At 41.7% G+C, this 18,314-nt stretch overlaps 1 protein-coding gene across 3 annotated transcripts in view; it reads right to left on the bottom strand.

Annotated features, from left to right (window-relative positions):
- Positions 1-18,314, bottom strand: part of ascc2 (activating signal cointegrator 1 complex subunit 2) — a 65,457-nt gene that overhangs the window by 1,755 nt on the left and 45,388 nt on the right. For all 3 annotated transcript variants that reach the window (XM_080208374.1, XM_080208373.1, XM_080208375.1), the window contains exons 15-18: positions 17,339-17,458; positions 7,985-8,203; positions 4,190-4,274; positions 718-812 (exon numbers count right to left, since the gene is read on the bottom strand). In XM_080208374.1, coding sequence (XP_080064500.1) covers positions 718-812; positions 4,190-4,274; positions 7,985-8,203; positions 17,339-17,458 — 519 coding nt within the window. The remainder of the gene's footprint in view (positions 1-717; positions 813-4,189; positions 4,275-7,984; positions 8,204-17,338; positions 17,459-18,314) is intronic.

Here is an 18,314-nt window from a genome sequence, read left to right as displayed (position 1 = left end):
TTAATCTGGTAGCAATCCAGTCTTGGGAGCACACTGCATTGGCATTCGACTTCAGACGGAGAACAGTGACAGAAATCTTAAGTAGTTTTTCATAATTAAAATATCTGACTGTTCAAAAGAAAATTTGTCAACAGGACTGGGACTTGAGTACCCACCAAAATAAATGAGTTTTTCTGCGTCAGGTTTAAAAGTCAAAGCAGCTGGGATTTAGTGAAACAAACATTACAATTAGTCACTGTCACCAGAAGATACACAAAGAATTCATTTCAATTAAGTATTTGTAAAGATAATTTGCTGAGAAATGCATTGGAAGTAACTACAATTCTGTAATTATTGACATGAATAAGATTAAAACAAAATAATTGCAGTTGTTCCTTACTTGTAAGACGAGATATGAATATGGCTATAAAATATGAAACAGCAAAATGGCAGAGAGAGAGGTGGAAACATATTAAAAGCTAAAGCGTGCTTTGAAAACCTGGCAGATATTCAACAATCTCAAGCTGAGGTCTGTTTGGTATATATTTTTTTTAAAAAGTGCATCAGAATCTTGTAGTTGTGTATAAAGTTCTGCCTGATAATAAGGATGGTTGAAAGAACAATTGAGCTATGGCAGATAAACTTATAGCTGAAATTAATAACATCCATTGACCTTAGCTTACCCACTGTTCAGTTTCAAATCATTTATAAAACTGTTCTCGCGGTCCAGATTCTTACCCTCTTCTGGCATTGAAGGTAGCACGTCTTGCCTCTGCCCTTTCCCTTAGCAATGCTGGGTCCTGTACAAACAGATCTCTCTTTGGCCCTTCCTCCTAGAATTCAGAACAATTTTTTTTTACATTTTTCTATACTTTTCAGGTGACAATAGAACTTTCATAAGCATCATTAATTTTGTGACATTCTTCACAATGACTTTATTTGGAACAGAATTCTATTGAAGAATAAAATTACATGGATACATGGTTAGCTGCCTGATCTGTAACTGTATTTGAGATGAGTCAGTGCTCATTTGTGTTTATTCATTCAAATATTTAGGCCAGGGAAATTTTATGAATCATTAGTTTATACACATTTGTGGACTTAACACAAATACACATTCCCGCCCTCTCCCCATAACCCTTAATCCCCTTGCCTATCAAAAACCTATCAACCCGCGTCTTAAATATATTTAGCGAGGCAGCCTCCACCACTTCAATGGGCAGAGAATTCCAGAGATTCACCACCCTTTGAGTGAAGAAGTTCCTCCTCAACTCTGTTCTAAACCACCCCCCCTTTATCTTGAGGCTGTGCCCTCTAGTCCTACTGTCCTTTCGGAGCGGGAAGAGCCTCTCCACCTCTATCCTATCCATCCCATTCATCATCTTATGTCTCAATGAGATCTCCCCTCATTCTTCTAAACTCTAACGAGTACAAGCCTAGTTTATTCAGCCTCTCCTTATAGTTCAACCCACTCAACTCCGGTATCAGCCTAGTAAACCTCCTCTGCACTCCCTCCAAGACCAAACTATCCTTGCGTAAGTGCAGCAACAAAAACTGCACACACTACTCCAGCTGCGGCCTCACCAGTGCCCTGTTCAGTTGCAGCAAGACCTCCCTACTTTTATATTCAATCCCTCTCGCTATGAAGGCCAGCATCCCATTCGCCTTCCTGACCACCTGCTGCACCTGCAGGCTGGGTTTTTGTGACTCATGCACAAGGACCCCGAGGTCCCTCTGCACCGTCGCCTGCTGCAGTTTTTCACCATGTAAGTAATAGTCCTTCCTACCATTATTCCTACCAAAGTGGACAACTTCACACTTGCCAACATTAAATTCCATTTGCCAGTTCCTGGCCCATTCGCCCAGCCTATCTAGATCCTTCTGCAGACTTTTCACACCCTCCACACAATTTGCCGTTCCACCAATCTTGGTGTCATCAGCAAATTTCGACACCATACACTCGGTTCCCTCCTCCAGATCATCTATATAAATGGTAAATAGCTGAGGCCCCAGCACCGACCCCTGGGGCACTCCACTAGTCACCAACCGCCAATCCGAATAGCACCCATTGACCCCCACTCTCTGCCTCCTAATGACAGCCAATCCCCATCCACGCTAACACCCTACCCCCAACTCCATGCCCCCTGACCTTCTGTAATAACCTCTTGTGCGGCACCTTATCAAACGCCTTCTGAAAATCAAGAAACACCACATCGACCGGCTCTCTATCCACCGCCCTAGACACATCCTCATAGAACTCCAATAAATTCGTCAGACACGACTTCCCCTTAACGAAACCGCGCTGCATCTGCTCTACCAAACAATTCTCCTCAAGATGCCTCGCTATTTGCTCCTTGATCACGGATTCTAATATTTTACCTACAACAGACGGTAAACTGACCAGCCTATAATTCCCTGCCTTTTGCCTGCCACCCTTCTTAAACAACGGTGTAACATTAGCCGTTTTCCAATCTTCCGGCACTTCCCCGGAATCCAGCGAGGTTTGGAAAATAATCACCAAGGCATCCACTATCACCTCCGCCATTTCTTTCAGAACTCTTGGATGCATTCCATCCGGTCCTGGGGACTTGTCCACAATCAGTCCCTCCAGTCTTTCGAGCACCGCCTCTCTAGTAACAATAATGTCATTCAGGCCCTCCACGCCTACCATCTTTCCATCGCTAACACCCGGCAAATTATTCACGTCCTCCTCCGTGAAGACAGAAACAAAAAAGCTATTCAAGGACTCAGCCATTTCCCCATCCCCTACCACTAAGTCCCCCCTCTCATCCTCTAAGGGTCCAACATTCACCCTAGTCAGCCTCTTCCTTTTTATATATTTATAAAAACTCTTGCTATCCTTTTTTATATTAAGTGCTAGCCCAGCTTCATAGTTTATCCTACCCTTCTTTATCAACTTCTTTGTCATTCTTTGTTGATATTTAAACCTCTCCCAATCCTCTTCTTGCCCACTACTCTTAGCTACTCTTAATGCATCCACTTTTAATTTAACACTTTCCTTTACCTCCTTCATTATCCACGGCTGATTATCTCTCCTCCTACGATCCTTTTTAACCATCAGAATAAATTTCTGCTGAGCACCAAGAAAGATCTCCTTAAAGATCCTCCACTGTTCCTCAGCAGACCTACCTTCCAATGCGCTCCCCCAATCAACATTCGCCAATTCCTCTCTCATCTTATCGTACTCCCCTCTGTTCAAACAAAGGACACATGTCCGGGAACCCACTTTCTCCTTCTCCATCTGCATCAGAAACTCCACCATACAATGATCACTCTTTCCAAGAGGATCCTTCACCACAAGGTCCCTAATTCTACCTGCCTCATTACATAACACCAGATGCAAGATAACTCGCTCCCTCGTCAGCTCCAACACACACTGTTCAAGGAAACTATCCCGGCAGCATTCCAAGAACTCTTCCTCAAACCCACCGCGTCCAACATGGGTCAACCAATCAATATGTAGATTGAAATCCCCTATAATTATTGCCGTTCCATTCCTGCACGCCGCATTTATTTGTGCGTTAACAGCCCGCCCCACCTCCAGATCATTATTTGGGGGCCTACAGATGACACCCACCAGCATCTTCCTCCCTTTGCTGTTCCTAATCTCCACCCACAACAATTCCACTTTCTGCTCTTCGGCTCCTATATCATCCCTTACTACCACCCTGATGCTATCCTTAATCAGCAGAGCTATGCCCCCCCCCCCCCTTTTTCCTCCCGCCTATCCTTCCTAAACACTTGATACCCCTGGACATTCAGTTCCCAGTCTCTGTCACCTTGCAGCCATGTCTCTGTAATGGCCACCAGATCATATCCATTTGTGCTGATCTGCGCCACCAGCTCATTTCACTTTATTCCGAATGCTTCACGCATTCAGATAAAGTGCCTTCATCCCAGCCTTCACCTGTACCCTATTTGCCAGAACGCCACCAACCTTACTCACGCACCCTACTCCCTTTATTATTGGGACATCCTTGGCCTCTTCCCTTATCTGTACCCTCTCCTTTACTTTAGACCCTGTAATTTCACCTACCCTCGCACCCTCCTCCCCCTAATTAGTTTAAAGTCCTATCTACATGATTCACCAGGACTCTGGTCCCAGAAACACATTTCTGCAACACTCATAGGTACTAGCTTCCATAAGTGTGCTAAATCCCACTATGTCACTGTATATAATTTGTACTACCTTTGGTGCTTCCTCTTCATATTCATCATCATCATCTTCCTCATCGTCGTCTTTTTGTCTCAAAATACGAGGGATTGTAAATGGTCTGGGAAAACAATGAAATGTGGTTTATCTGCAGCTGATAAAGGACCTTTTTATCTATAAAATTAGTACAATGAATGACACTGATCCTTAATCTGCTTGTCCATTTTTAAACAAACATTTGTAGTTCCAGGCATGTTTACTATGGCGAAGGTAAAGAAAGACCTGCTGAAATAATGCATCATTAAAGGGCGACTCTAGTTGCACTTTTAGAATAAATAAGTAAATGCAGAATTAAAATTAGGCTTCTAATTATAAAGCAATAGAAACAGAAGGGAACATTTGTCCATTTCAATACAATTTAACTCTGAAACACAGCCTGAGAATGATAAATGAAGCAGCATGAACTTCACTGGCAAATCGTTCTTTTTTTAATTCATTCATGGGATATGGGCGTCACTGGCTGGGCCAGCATTTATTGCCAATCCCTAGTTGCCCTTGGAGGGCAGTAGAGAGTCAACCACATTGCTGTGGCTCTGGAGTCACATGTAGGCTAAACCAGGTAAGGAATTGCAGATTTCCTTTCCCTGAAGGACACTAATGAACCAAATTTTTTTTTACAATTGACAATGGTTTCACAGTCATCAGTCAATTCTTAAATCCAGATTTTTAAAAAAAAATTGAATTCAACTACCATAGCAGGGGTCCCACGTCCCAGAACATTAGCTGAGTTTCTGGATTAATAATCTAGCAATAATACCATTATGCCATCGCCTCTCCTGGAGGGCTAATTGAATGCCTGCAGAATCTACATCTATGCAAATGTACAAAAATCATGCTACCTATTGTTTCACACCATCAACTTCTCTCCCTCCCTACTATAAATTCCTACGTTCAAATTTATAATGGAAAGTGCCTCCATATGCTTGACACACTGTTAAATCTTTCCACAGTTGTAGCATTGTAGGAACTCAAAACTGTATTATAGTGAGTCACGTTTACATATGACTTTTTAAAGTGTAAAAAGATTAAGTCACAGGCAGGCTTACATTAACACTGCAATGAAGTTACTATGAAAAAATCCATTCCTAATCTGATGGTTAGCATTTTTGCCAAATCAATTAATCCAGATGGACAGTTTTTGCTAGAAACTGGTTCTGCAAACATAATAAAATTTTAATCTCCAATTTTATTTTTCGTGCTGCTTCAGTTTATACTCACACCCTCTCATTCTGCCCCATAATCAAAGTAATTAGCCCAATCTACTGCTATTATTCAAACATTTCCAATATTCCTTATTCATGTTCTGATTGCCAGCACAAAGTATCTGCAGTAGGTAGCATAGTGCAAAGTTTCCAGGGTAACATGCCACAAGGAAAACAACAAATCTTTAAACTATTGGTAATACAATGTGCTATCCCATACTATGGCCAATGTATTCTTGATTTTAGATGGTAGAAAATGGATAACCACATAACTCAGGCTAAACTATTACTACAGATATATTGTAAGAAATTAAATTACACAGAAAGGAATAAATCAGCACAAATAGCCATTTGGCCCATCATGCACATGCCAACTCAAAAAAATACTCACAATGCCATTCTCCTGCCCTTTCCCTATTACCTTTTAAATTTGATGAAAATACATTCTCATACATTAAACTATTTTCCAAGTTTAAAATAGCAAATTGCTTGGACACTATTGGTCCCTTTTCTTCCAAAAATCCTTCAACTGTGGTTACAAACCAGGGAACAGAGGGTAAAAGGAGTTGGAGGCTGATGAGATCCTTCCCACTTGTTTCTAACCTTGAAATTAATGTCTTCAAGAGCAGAAGCCTTTAGCTCAAGTAGCAGGACATTTACCTCTCTTTGTTGGGAAACTGCGATTTTAGCTGTGCAGTAATACACTTGCTGGCTCTTAAATTGGTTCCTTGCCAACTTGTACCATAAAAAATAGGGACAAGAATAGACTGTTCCAGCCCCTTGAACCTGCTCCACCATTCAACAGGATCGTGGATGATCTGACATTCCACATGTTACATTCGTGCCCTTTCCCCAAAACCCTTGATTCCCTTACTGATCAAAAGACTATCTAACTCAGCTTTAAATATATACAGTGATTCTGTCCCCAAAGCTCCCTGTGGCAAGGAGTTCCAAAGACTCACAACTCAGAAAAAAATTCCTCCTCATCTCAGTCTTAATATGGCATGCCTTTATTCCGCGACTACATTCTCTGCTCCAAGACTCACCCTCAAGGGGAAACATCCCCTCAGCATTTACCCTATCAAGCTCCTTAAGAATCCTATATGTTTCAATGAGATCACCTCTCATTCTTCTAAATTCCAATGACTCCCAACTTGTTTAACCTTTTCTCATAAGACAAGTCTTCACAATGGGAATCATCCTAGTGAACCTTCTCTGAAGTGCCTCCAAATGAAATAATATCTTTCTTTAAATAAGGGGACCAAAACTGCTCACAATACTCCAGATGTGACCTCACTAGTACCTTGTACAGATACAGCAAGACGTTCCTACTCTTATACTCCAAACCCCTTGAGATAAGAGTCAACACTCCATTAGCCTTCCTGATTACCAGCTGCACCTGTGTGCAAGCTTTGTGTTTCATGCACAAGTACCCTCAATTCCCTTTATGTTGCAGCTTTCTGCAGTTTTTCTCCATTTAAATAATACTCAGTTCTTGTATTCTCCCTTCCAAAATGAACAACCTCACATTTTCCCATTTTACACCCCATTTGTCGATTTTTTTTGCCCACTTACCACTCTCTTTGTAAACTGTTTGTATGCCTCTCAACTTGTCTATCTATTTTTGTGTCATGTGCAAATTTGGCTACAGTATATTTGCTTCCTTCCTCCAAATCATTAACATATTTTGTAAATAGTTGCAATCTCAGCACTGATCCCTGTGGAATTTCACTGGTTACAGGCTGCAAACCTGAAGAAGAACTCCTTAATCCCACTTGTTTTCTGCCCATTAGCCCATCCTTTATCCAGGCTAATTTTCTACCTCCAACACCATGGGTTCTAGTCTTAAGACTTAACATTTTGTATGGTATCTTATTGAATGCCCTCTGGAAGTCCAAATACAAACACATCTAATGGTTTCCCTCTTTCACTGTGGTTGAGACTGCCTCAAAAAACTGTAATAATTTAGTCTGACATGATTTCCCTTTCATGCTAACTCTGCTTGATTAGATTATGATTTTCTAAATGTGCTGCTATTACTTCCTTAATAATTGATGCCAACATTAGATGTTAAGCTAATCAGCCTACAATTATCTGCTTTTCATCCCCCTCCCTTTTTGAATATGGGGGCCATTTTGGCAATTTTCCAATCCTTTGGTACTTCTCCAGGATCCAAGGATGTTTGGAAAATTACAGCCAATGCATTCCCTATCTCTGTAGCTACTAAATTTAGGATCCTAGGAAGCCATCAGGGGAAATATTCAGGGGAGAATAGCTAACAGAGAGAGATGAATCCCATGTATAGTAAAGGGAAACTCTTACTTCTGTGAATTTTTGAGTAGTTGACCAGGAGATAATTAAACATAGTGATGGAATTTCATCTGTGAAACCAAATTTTTTAAAACAGTGAGTGAACATTCCTGGCATAATCTTCTTAATAGTCACAATAATATATTCTAACAGTTAAATATAAATATTTATTGTAAAATACATATTTGGAAATATATGCATAAAATTAAATGGTTATTTCCAGGTCTTGGCATTTTGCAATAATGTTCATTCATCCTACCTTCTACTGATCAGTTCATCATCCGAATCCACATCATTTGCTCCTACTTGGCTACCATCATAAGTGTCATCATATTCATCATCATAGTCACCCGCAAAAAACTGTTCTCCATCTTCTACTGGCACTTTCTCCACTACTATACTGTAGGCATTATATCTTTCTTTCTGCTCCGCAATGTGCGTCTTATCATCAAGAAATGTTGCTCCTCCTTTTCCTTTTCTGCAAAATAGGACACAAATGTCATCCAGCATTCACTTTTCCAATGGTTAAGTGGGTATATTTTGAGTTTATTTCATGAATTCAGATTAATCAGTGACCTATGTGTTCAAAAATAGAAGTTGCACCTTGCTCAAGTTGCTGCAATCAAACCATAGAATAATTTCTGATAAATGTATTCTTCCATGGGGTGTGGGTGTCACCAGCAATGCCAACATTTGTTGCTTGTCTCTAATTGCCCTTGAAGCGAATGGCTTGCCACACAATTTCTGAGGCTGCTTAAGGGTCAACCACAATAATTTCACTGTCAGTCATCGGGTATTCACACAATATTTTGGTTGGTGGGCACATGAGAGAGAGAGAAGCATGCCCACCCATAATCAAGGCAACAATTTAGCCTATTAAAGATCCAATTTAATGTAATTTTATGTAGCCCATTTGTTTTAATGTTTGGCAGGCAGCCTTTACTTTTTAGTTTCAACCTTGATCCAGGGTAAACTGTCTGGGCTGAAATTAAATTAAAGGAGGTGTCTGGAGACAGGGTTGTGTTTGAATGTACCTCCTAGACACTCTTTGCCATTGGGAATAGAGAGGAATGTAAGGTTGAAGTTACAATCCTATCAGCCATGATCTTATTGAATGGCGGAGGCGGTTCGTGGTGCCAAATGGCCTACTCCTACTCTTAATGGAATGAGTTTAAATTCAAGCCAAATGAATTTCAAATTCAATTGTAATGATCTGAAAGTAAATTAGGTCCACACTTTCACTGCAATGGAGCACTGGAAGTGCCCAAAATCATAAGTTCCACCCTGAATATCGTTACCCAGTTTCGGAGGGGGGAGGAAGCATTTGCTTTTTGTGTGCATATTAGAGGCAGCTGGCCAGTTAAATCATCAGTTGCCTTCAGTCAAATTAGATTTTGGTAGCCCACAAGTGTGAAGCTTGACGTGTGCAGAAAAGGCCTGGGAAGGGTGGATCTGAACTTTGTAGGTTCACTTGGATAGCTAATGTAACCCTTTAGAAAAGTACAGTAACCCTTTTGGGAATCACGGTATCCTATGGATCTGGTCCCAGGACAGCTTTGGATCAGGAAAGATGCTGTTTGGGGAAGTTAGGTGTCCTTTGAAATTCTTAAACATAGGAATGTGAGCAAAAAGTGCACAAACCCATTAACTGTCGAGTTCATTGGAACAGTCAACAGATCTGTCAAGATCAACTGTCTAATGCATCTACTAAGAGGACCTGTCTAAAAGTTTCAAGAGGAACTATGAAAAGAACCTACCAAAAGGAGCTGTCATGTTTTTTAAATCTTTTAAAAAAAAATGTCTGGAGTGCTAAAATAAAATCATTGCCTTCCATTTCACTCTGTTAACATCAGCCTGAGGGCTTCCCATTGCTGACTACTGCTGCATGACTAATTTCACAACCAGCCAGTAATCACAGTAGGATGCCTGCCAGTTTACAGTCTAATTTGACATCTACAAGAGGTCATAGACTCTTTGAAAAGGCTTGATGAATTCCAATGTTTGTTGTTACAATAGATTATGCAGTTGAATTAGATGTTTGTTGTTATAAAGCTTTATGTAGTTGAAGGAACACAAATGAGGTAAATAAGTTTTTACGAATGAGTGTTTTTTCAATATGGTGAAGTCTATGATAGACACTTAAAACTTTATTTTATAGAACTTTATTTTATTTTGCAAGGATGTTGCCTGTATTGGGTGGCATGCCTTATGAGGATAGGTTGCGGGGGTTGGGTCTTTTCTCCTTAGAGAGACAAAGGATAAGAGGTGATCTGATAGAAGCGTATAAGATGTTGAGAGGTATAGATTGGGTGGATTCTCAGAGGCTTTTTACAAATGCTGGAATGGTTGCTACGAGAGAACACAGGTTTAAGGTGCTGGGGAGTGGGTACATAGAACATAGAACATAGAACATTACAGCGCAGAACAGGCCCTTCGGCCCACGATGTTGCGCCGACCAGTTACAAAAACAATGACCCACTAGCCTATACCAATCCCTTTTCGTCCATAAACCTATCCAGAGATCTCTTAAACGCCCCCAAACTAGACGCATCTACAACTGCAGCAGGCAGGGCATTCCAATCCCTCACCACCCGCTGGGTAAAGAACCTACCCCTGACATCCGTCCTGTAGCTACCCCCCCTTAATTTAAAGTCATGCCCCCTCGTGCTAGCTTTCTCCATCCGAGGAAAAAGGCTATCACTATCCACCCTATCTAAACCCCTAATCATCTTATATGTTTCAATAAGATCCCCTCTTAGCCGCCTTCTTCCCAACGAAAACAACCCTAGATCCCTCAGTCTCTCCTCATAGGACCTCCCCACCATACCAGGCAACATCCTAGTAAACCTCCTCTGCACCCTCTCCAACGCCTCCACATCCTTCTTGTAATGCGGGGACCAGAACTGCACACAGTACTCCAAGTGCGGCCGCACTAGAGTAGTGTACAGTTGCAACATGACGCTGCGACTCCTAAATTCAATCCCCCTACCAATAAACGCCAAGACACCGTATGCCTTCTTGACAACCTTATCTACTTGATTCCCAACTTTCAGGGATCTATGTACACACACACCTAGATCCCTCTGTTCATCCACACTATTCAAAGTCCTCCCGTTAGCCCTATACTCGACACATCTGTTGCTCCTACCAAAGTGAATTACCTCACACTTCTCCGCATTAAATTCCATCCGCCACCTCTCGGCCCAGCTCTGCAACCTATCTAAGTCTCCCTGCAGACTATGACACCCTTCCTCACAATCTACCACACCTCCAACTTTGGTGTCATCAGCAAATTTACTAATCCACCCAACTATACCCTCATCCAGATCATTAATAAAAATTACAAACAACAGTGGCCCCAAAACAGATCCCTGAGGCACACCACTCGTAACTGCACTCCATGATGAATATTTACCATCCACCACCACCCTCTGTCTCCTATCTGATAGCCAATTCCTGATCCAACTTCCTAGATTACCCACAATCCCATACATCTGCATTTTCTGCAGAAGCCTACCATGGTGAACCTTATCGAACGCCTTACTAAAATCCATGTATACCACGTCAACTGCCTTACCCCCATCCACCTCTTTGGTCACCTTCTCAAAAAACTCAATAAGGTTAGTAAGGCACGACCTACCTGCTACAAAACCATGCTGACTATTTCTAATCAATTCATTACACTCCAAATAACTATAAATCCTATCCCTAATAATTTTTTCTAAAACCTTGCCCACAACAGAAGTAAGACTCACCGGTCTATAATTCCCGGCAAAGTCTCTGTTCCCCTTCTTAAACAATGGGACAACATTCGCTATCCTCCAATCCTCCGGGACTACACCAGAGACCAATGACGACCTGAAGATCTGAGCCAGAGGCTCTGCAATCACCTCTCTAGCCTCCCAGAGAATCCTAGGGTAGATCCCATCCGGACCAGGGGACTTATCTATTTTCAGCCCCTCAAGAATTTCCAGCACATCCTCTTTATCAACCGTAATACTTTCTATTTTACACCCCTGCGACCCAATGTCCTCCTCAGCTATATTCATGTCCCCCTGCGTGAACACCGAAGAGAAATATTGGTTCAATACTTCTCCAATCTCCTCCGGTTCCACACACAACTTCCCCCTGCTGTCTGTAACTGGCCCTAATCTTGCCCTGACCAACCTTCTGTTCTTGACATACTTATAGAACGCCTTAGGATTCTCCTTAATCCTATCAGCCAAAGTCTTCTCATGTCCTCTTTTAGCCCTTCTCAACTCACTCTTCAACTCCCTCCTAGCCAATCTAAAGCTTTCTAGTGCACTATCTGAGCCCTCCAATCTCATCCGAACATAAGCCTCCTTTTTCTTTTTAACCATCGACTCAACTCTTTTAGTGCACCACGGTTCCCTAGCCCTACCAAATCCACCATGCCTGACAGGGACATACCTATCAAGGACTCGCAGTAGCTGCTCCTTGAAAAAATTCCACATTTCAGATGTTCCCAGTCCCTGCAATCCCCTAATCCAATCCATGCTTCCTAATTCACTCCTGATAGCCTCATAATCGCCCTTACCCCAGCTAAAATTGCTGACCCGAGGTTCACGCCTATCTCTTCCCATCACTAAGGTGAACGTAACCGAATTGTGGTCACTATCACCAAAATGCACACCAACTTCCAAGTCTAGCACCTGGTCTGGCTCATTTCCCAGCACCAAATCCAATATAGCCTCACCTCTAGTTGGCCTGTCTACATACTGAGACAAAAAACCTTCCTGCACGCTTTGTACAAACACTGACCCCTCAAGCGAGCTAGAACTATAGCAACTCCAATCAATATTCGTAAAGTTAAAGTCCCCCATAACAATTACCCTATTACTTTCACTCCTAACCAGGATTGTCTCCGCAATCCTTTCCTCAACCTCTCTAGAACTTTTAGGAGGTCTATAAAAGACTCCCAACAGGGTGACCTCACCTCTCCTATTTCTAATCTCCGCCCATACTACCTCAACTGACAAGTCCTCATCAAACTTTCTCTCCGACACTGTGATACAGTCCTTGACTAGCAATGCTACCCCACCCCCCCTTCTACCTTCTTCTCTACTCCGACTAAAGCATTTGTACCCCGGAACCTGCAACATCCATTCCTGACCCTGCTCTATCCAAGTCTCAGAAATGGCCACAACATCAAAGTCCCAGGTACTGATCCACGCTGCAAGTTCATCCACTTTATTGCGAATACTCCTCGCATTAAAGTACACGCATTTCAAACCCTGCTCCGCCCCACCCCCACTATGCCGTGCCTTGCATTCCCCAACTATGCCCCCCTCACTTTCACCCCCTTTCCTCACTATCCCTCCCCCCCTCCGAATCAGTTTAAACCTTCCTGCATCGCTTTTGCAAATTTACCCCCCAGGATATTGATTCCCCTCTGGTTCAGGTGTAGACCATCCCTCTTATAGAGGTCCCACCTTCCCCAGAATGAGCCCCAATTGCTCAAGTACCTGAACCCCTCCCTCCTGCACCATCCCCTCAGCCACGAGTTCAAACTTTCCCTCTCCCTATTCCTCCCTAATCTATCCCGTGGTACAGGCAAGAGTCCAGATATAACTACTCTTTCTGACTTCGCCTTGAGTTTCCACCCCAACTCCATAAATCTTTGCTTAATATCCCCTTCCCTTAATCTCCCTATGTCATGTGTCCCCACATGAACTATAACTTGGGGTTGATCTCCCTCTCCCCTAAGAGTCCTGAATACTCTGTCCGAAACATCCTGGACCCCAGCCCCTGGTAGGCAACACACCAGCCCAGAGTCCCTACCCTTACCTCCAACTCTCCTATCCGTCCCCATAACCGTGGAGTCCCCAATCACAAGGCCCAATCTCTTACCCCTAACCACCTGAGGCTTGCCAATAGGCTCACCCCCAGAGACCTGCTCCCTTTGGCTATCCCCAGTTGATTTCTCCTCAACTGTAGCCTCCAGGACCGAGAACCTATTTTGGAGGGGAACAGCCCCAGGGGATTGTCCCCCCAACTGCTTTTTGCCCCTCTTCCTGGCAGTGACCCAAGACTTATTCCTAGGAGTGACTATCTCCTTATAACTCCTTTCTATGTCCTGCTCCACTTCCCGAATTATACGGAGCTCCTCTAATTCCCCTTCCAGCTCCTTTACACGCTCCTCCAGAAACTGCAATCTAACACACTTCCCACAATTAAAATCACCTGAAACACTGTGGGAGTCCCTCACTACATACATCCCACAGGAGATGCAGCTTACAGCCTGAACTGCCATCCCTGAATCAATTACCAGCAGAAAAGTAAAAATATAAAAAAAAAACTTCCCTCACACTTATAATTAGGTTAGAGGAGGTGGAAGGGTGGGATTCTCTACCAGTGTAGAGAATCGGGAATCCTCTCTGCACTAATTTATAGTGTTAGGGGCACGAGAAAAAAAAAACTACAACTACCGGTAAGCGTCCTAGTGACGACTTCCGGTTTCTAACTAATTTAAAAAAAACCGCCGAAACTCGCGACTTAACACTAAAAATAAAAAGTTAAACGGAATAAACAGAAAATTATACCTTATTTTTGCCTCCTCGCACGCCCAAAAATCGCTGCCTCTCGACTCAGCTCCACAGGAACAATGAGGCCGAGACACGGAGGTAGGTGTTTTTAAACCCGAAAAAAAAAACTACAACTACCGGTAAGCGTCCTAGTAAGCGTACAGAGGAGATATCGGGGTAACTTTTTCACTCAGAGGGTGGTGGATGAATGGAATTGGCTGCCGTCAGTGGTGGTGAAGGCAAATTCAATACGGTCTTTTGAGAGACTTCTGGATGAGTACATGGAACTTAATAGAATTGAGGTTTATAGATAAGCCTTGTAGGTATGGATATCATCAGCACAGCTTGTGGGCCGAAGGACCTGTTGTGCTGTAATTTTTCTATGTTCTATGTTTATTTCGTCTCTACATGCATCTTGAAGTCTGTTCATGGTGGATATTGGGAAAGTTGCCATGATAGGTATAAGGCCTTTGGGGGTGTGCGCACGTCTGTGTGTGTGTGTGTGTGTGTGTGTGTGTGTGTGTGAGAGAGAGAGAGAGACGACTGGAGGGATGTTTTATTTTTTAAACCTTTGGCTTTAGTATTGGAGCCATGAAGCACATCTTCCACCCAACCCGCCTCCACACCTGGCATCCTCCTCACTACTTCCAGGGTTCCACTCCCTTGACTTCTAATCTGGCCTATGCCATACCCCACCTTGACTGAAAAATTGGAACTGCAGGCAGCCATTTTTAAAGGTCAGGTTCACTGAGCCACAAATTCTCCCTGACTCTCAGCCATAAATTCAGGCCTTAGTATCTGCAACTTCAATCCAGCTCTGTTGAGTATGAGTTCACACCATAAGGCTGCCATTAATCAATAATTTTGTCCAAGTAAACTGCATGGCCGTTCTAAGAAGTTGATACTTCCATGTTTATGTCATAATAAATTACTTTTTAAAGGTTAGATTAAAGCAAATGATTAAGACAGAGTGAAAAGCATCTGTGCTGAATCAAATGCTCAATGCATGGAATGGACTAGAATAAAATTTTCAATGACACACTTCCCTTCATAAGAAGTACAGACACAATGTATAGGGTACAGTACTATGGTAAATGCAGGGAGAATGTTCCCGATGATGGTGGCGTCCAGAACCAGTGTAGTCTAAGGATACAAGGTAAACCTTTTAGGATGGAGGTGAAGAGAAATTTCTTTACTCAAGAGAGATTGGCAAGTCTGTAGAAGTCACTACCATAGAAAGCAGCTGAGGCCAAAATAGTGTATGGTTTGAAGAAGAAATTAGATACAGCATGTGGGATGAAGAGGATATGGGTACAGTGGGATCAGGCTGTTTAGCTGGATGATCAGCCATGATCATAATGTATTGTGGAGCAGGCTTGAGGGGCCAAATGGCTTACTCCAATTTTCTGATTCTAAAACAAAATTCCAGTTTTCAAATTTGATTCAGTAATTTTCTGCTGCAAATTTTCTCTTTCTCTTTTCCGTCCTCATGGGACTGACTCTTGGCATGTTATTTTGGTACCAATAGCCCTCTGATGCTTTGCCTGATGATCATTCATGCAGTGTGAATTTCCAGCTTGGAACACTGGCAGACTATCTGACATGTAACACAATTACTTGGCTCCCACACTAACCACTTCTGCTAAACTTGATACAGTCTTCAACCAACTTTTTCCAGCAGAGGTCAGTAGATAACTGTCAGGAATTGGAAAAACTCTGGCTGACATTTCCCCCAAGGGCAATAAAGGCAACTGTACCATGCAACTACTACACTGACTTAAATCTATTTACTTGAAACAAACCAGGAATAAAACATGAGAGTTAATGGTCTGAATGACCAAATGGTGACTTTATTTTTTAGTTTAATCAGAGGATCCAGTGACACATTATTAAGTGACTGAGGTAACATGTCGATGTTCACACACAAGCGATAAAACCTGTACGAAGTATACTAGGCAATTTGAAAAGATTATTAGACATTTTGAAATCAGCCAAGATTGATAAGGAGTATGGAATACCATTAAGTCTAAATCTGAAAAGAAAAGATCAAACTAAAATGTCAATATGTAACCCCATATTTCAGAGTTGAAGATGCTAGAAACACTTTCACCTGCTAGTTGTCTCAACCTGATGGGCCACATGTGCATAAGTGGGAGTTCCTCAAGTGGAGAACTACAGATGTGAGTACACTTTCTCACCGAGAAACAGAATGGATATTGATGTCTGATTGCTAAAGACAATGTAAATCCTCCGCCTCACATAAGTATTTTTATTTGTGCTCAAGAACTTACCAGATTGCACCCACTCGCAGCAGTTTAGGAAACTGTAAGTTAAACCATGATAGGGGAGTTACCACGTTTGATTGAATCTTAGGATTAGTCACATAGATTTGCATATCTCGGTAGCACGTTATCAATTTTTATTTAAGCTACAAGGCCATGATGTGCAGGGGAGGGGAATTCAATTTTGGGGATAAAACAATACAATATATTTTGACTCACAACAACCACCATCCTCCACCACCACATCCCTCTCATTCTTCAACATCTGTGCCCAATCATACAGCAGTCTGGTCAGTAGTTGCTCAGACCACTGCAAACCAGACCCTATCATTCCATCAGGAGGCAAATGCAAAAGCATTCAATAACAAAGCAATTAAAAATACAAAGTATGTCATCATGCTGTGCAGTCAACCACTGAGTCATTAGGAGAAATGATATTTAATCTCCTTTTGGCTCATTTCAAATTTCTAAACAACCAAAGGGTTGCAACGTAAAATGTTTTGCAGCTTGTCTTATTACCTAAGTACATAGAAATCTGAGTCACCATAATAGATAAAGATTGTTTTTAGAGTGTGCAGATGATTTGTTTAAGTGCACAGCACTTTTAAATTGATTGCAGTCACACACACAGGACAACTTAAAGCAGTCAACATGAATGCTGCCTACACAGGTGCTTTCAGGCTGCTGAACAACTACGGAGCTTAAAGGAACATTGGTTAGAATTCAATCCAACACTTCCACAATAACTATTAAATAACAAGCTGTGATTTAGGGTGTCAAACTCACTTCTTGCCTTTCCAGATTTTAGATGTGTCCACAGAATCCCTGCTGAAAACGTCAAACTCATCATGGTCATAAACATTCAGTCTTGTTGATAGAATTGATTCCTTGTCTTTTTTTACTTGCCTAATGAAAACAAGTGCATAAAATGGTTTTGAGAGTGGAGATTATTAAGTTTTATAAGACGTCCTTTAAAAAAAATTGCTATCTCATTCAGCAATTTAATTTGATATTAGACCATATGTATATCAACTTATGACAAAATTATTAGCAAAATTATGAACACAGAATTACAAAATATCAATGTTTGACGCTGGGGATATTGAGCGATAAAAATGAAAACTATGTTTTCAGAATTTACATAATCTAATAAACTTTGTAAAATTGAGTTGAAATCAAAGGATGCTTAAATGTCTCAACTGTTTTGCTTTATAGTGTGAGAAAATCTAACAGCTTAAATCCTGCGGTCTACATGCTCTTGGCTATACATATACCCTTAAAATTTAACCATTATTGTTTAATTTTGAAAGCATGAATCATAAGATGGTAAATGCCATCATGAATATGATTGTGGAGCTCCTCCACATTAATCTAAAAAGATTAGAAATTGGTTTGGGGCGTATTTTTATTCAAAGCAAATTACCCTTCACAGCCACAGTATCTGGAGTACATGCACTGACAGATCATTTAGCAACAGCTCTGATGGAGATTGACTTGTGAGTCATTCTGTAGATCTTGAAGCAACTTAATGCTCTGGCAGTCAGAGGGAAGGGAAAAAAATACAAAATGCTTACAATGAGTCCTGTATTCTTTGCAGTGGACAGACTGGAGCTGACTTCCTACTTTAAGTGTTATCGCAGTGATCCTGTCAAAATTTCCTGACATTATTCATTACTAAATTATTTATTACTGTCTCTTGTAGTGCTGCTTATGGTAACACATAAGATTTATTGTTTAAAAAAGAAAATATCTGGGATATGCC

Source organism: Carcharhinus amblyrhynchos, chromosome 20 (assembly GCF_965287045.1).
Source record: "Carcharhinus amblyrhynchos chromosome 20, sCarAmb.v2.hapA, whole genome shotgun sequence".
Classification (NCBI taxonomy): domain Eukaryota; kingdom Metazoa; phylum Chordata; class Chondrichthyes; order Carcharhiniformes; family Carcharhinidae; genus Carcharhinus; species Carcharhinus amblyrhynchos.
The sequence above is the reverse complement of the archived record's forward strand: the minus strand, read 5'-3'. Positions and strand labels throughout refer to the sequence as shown.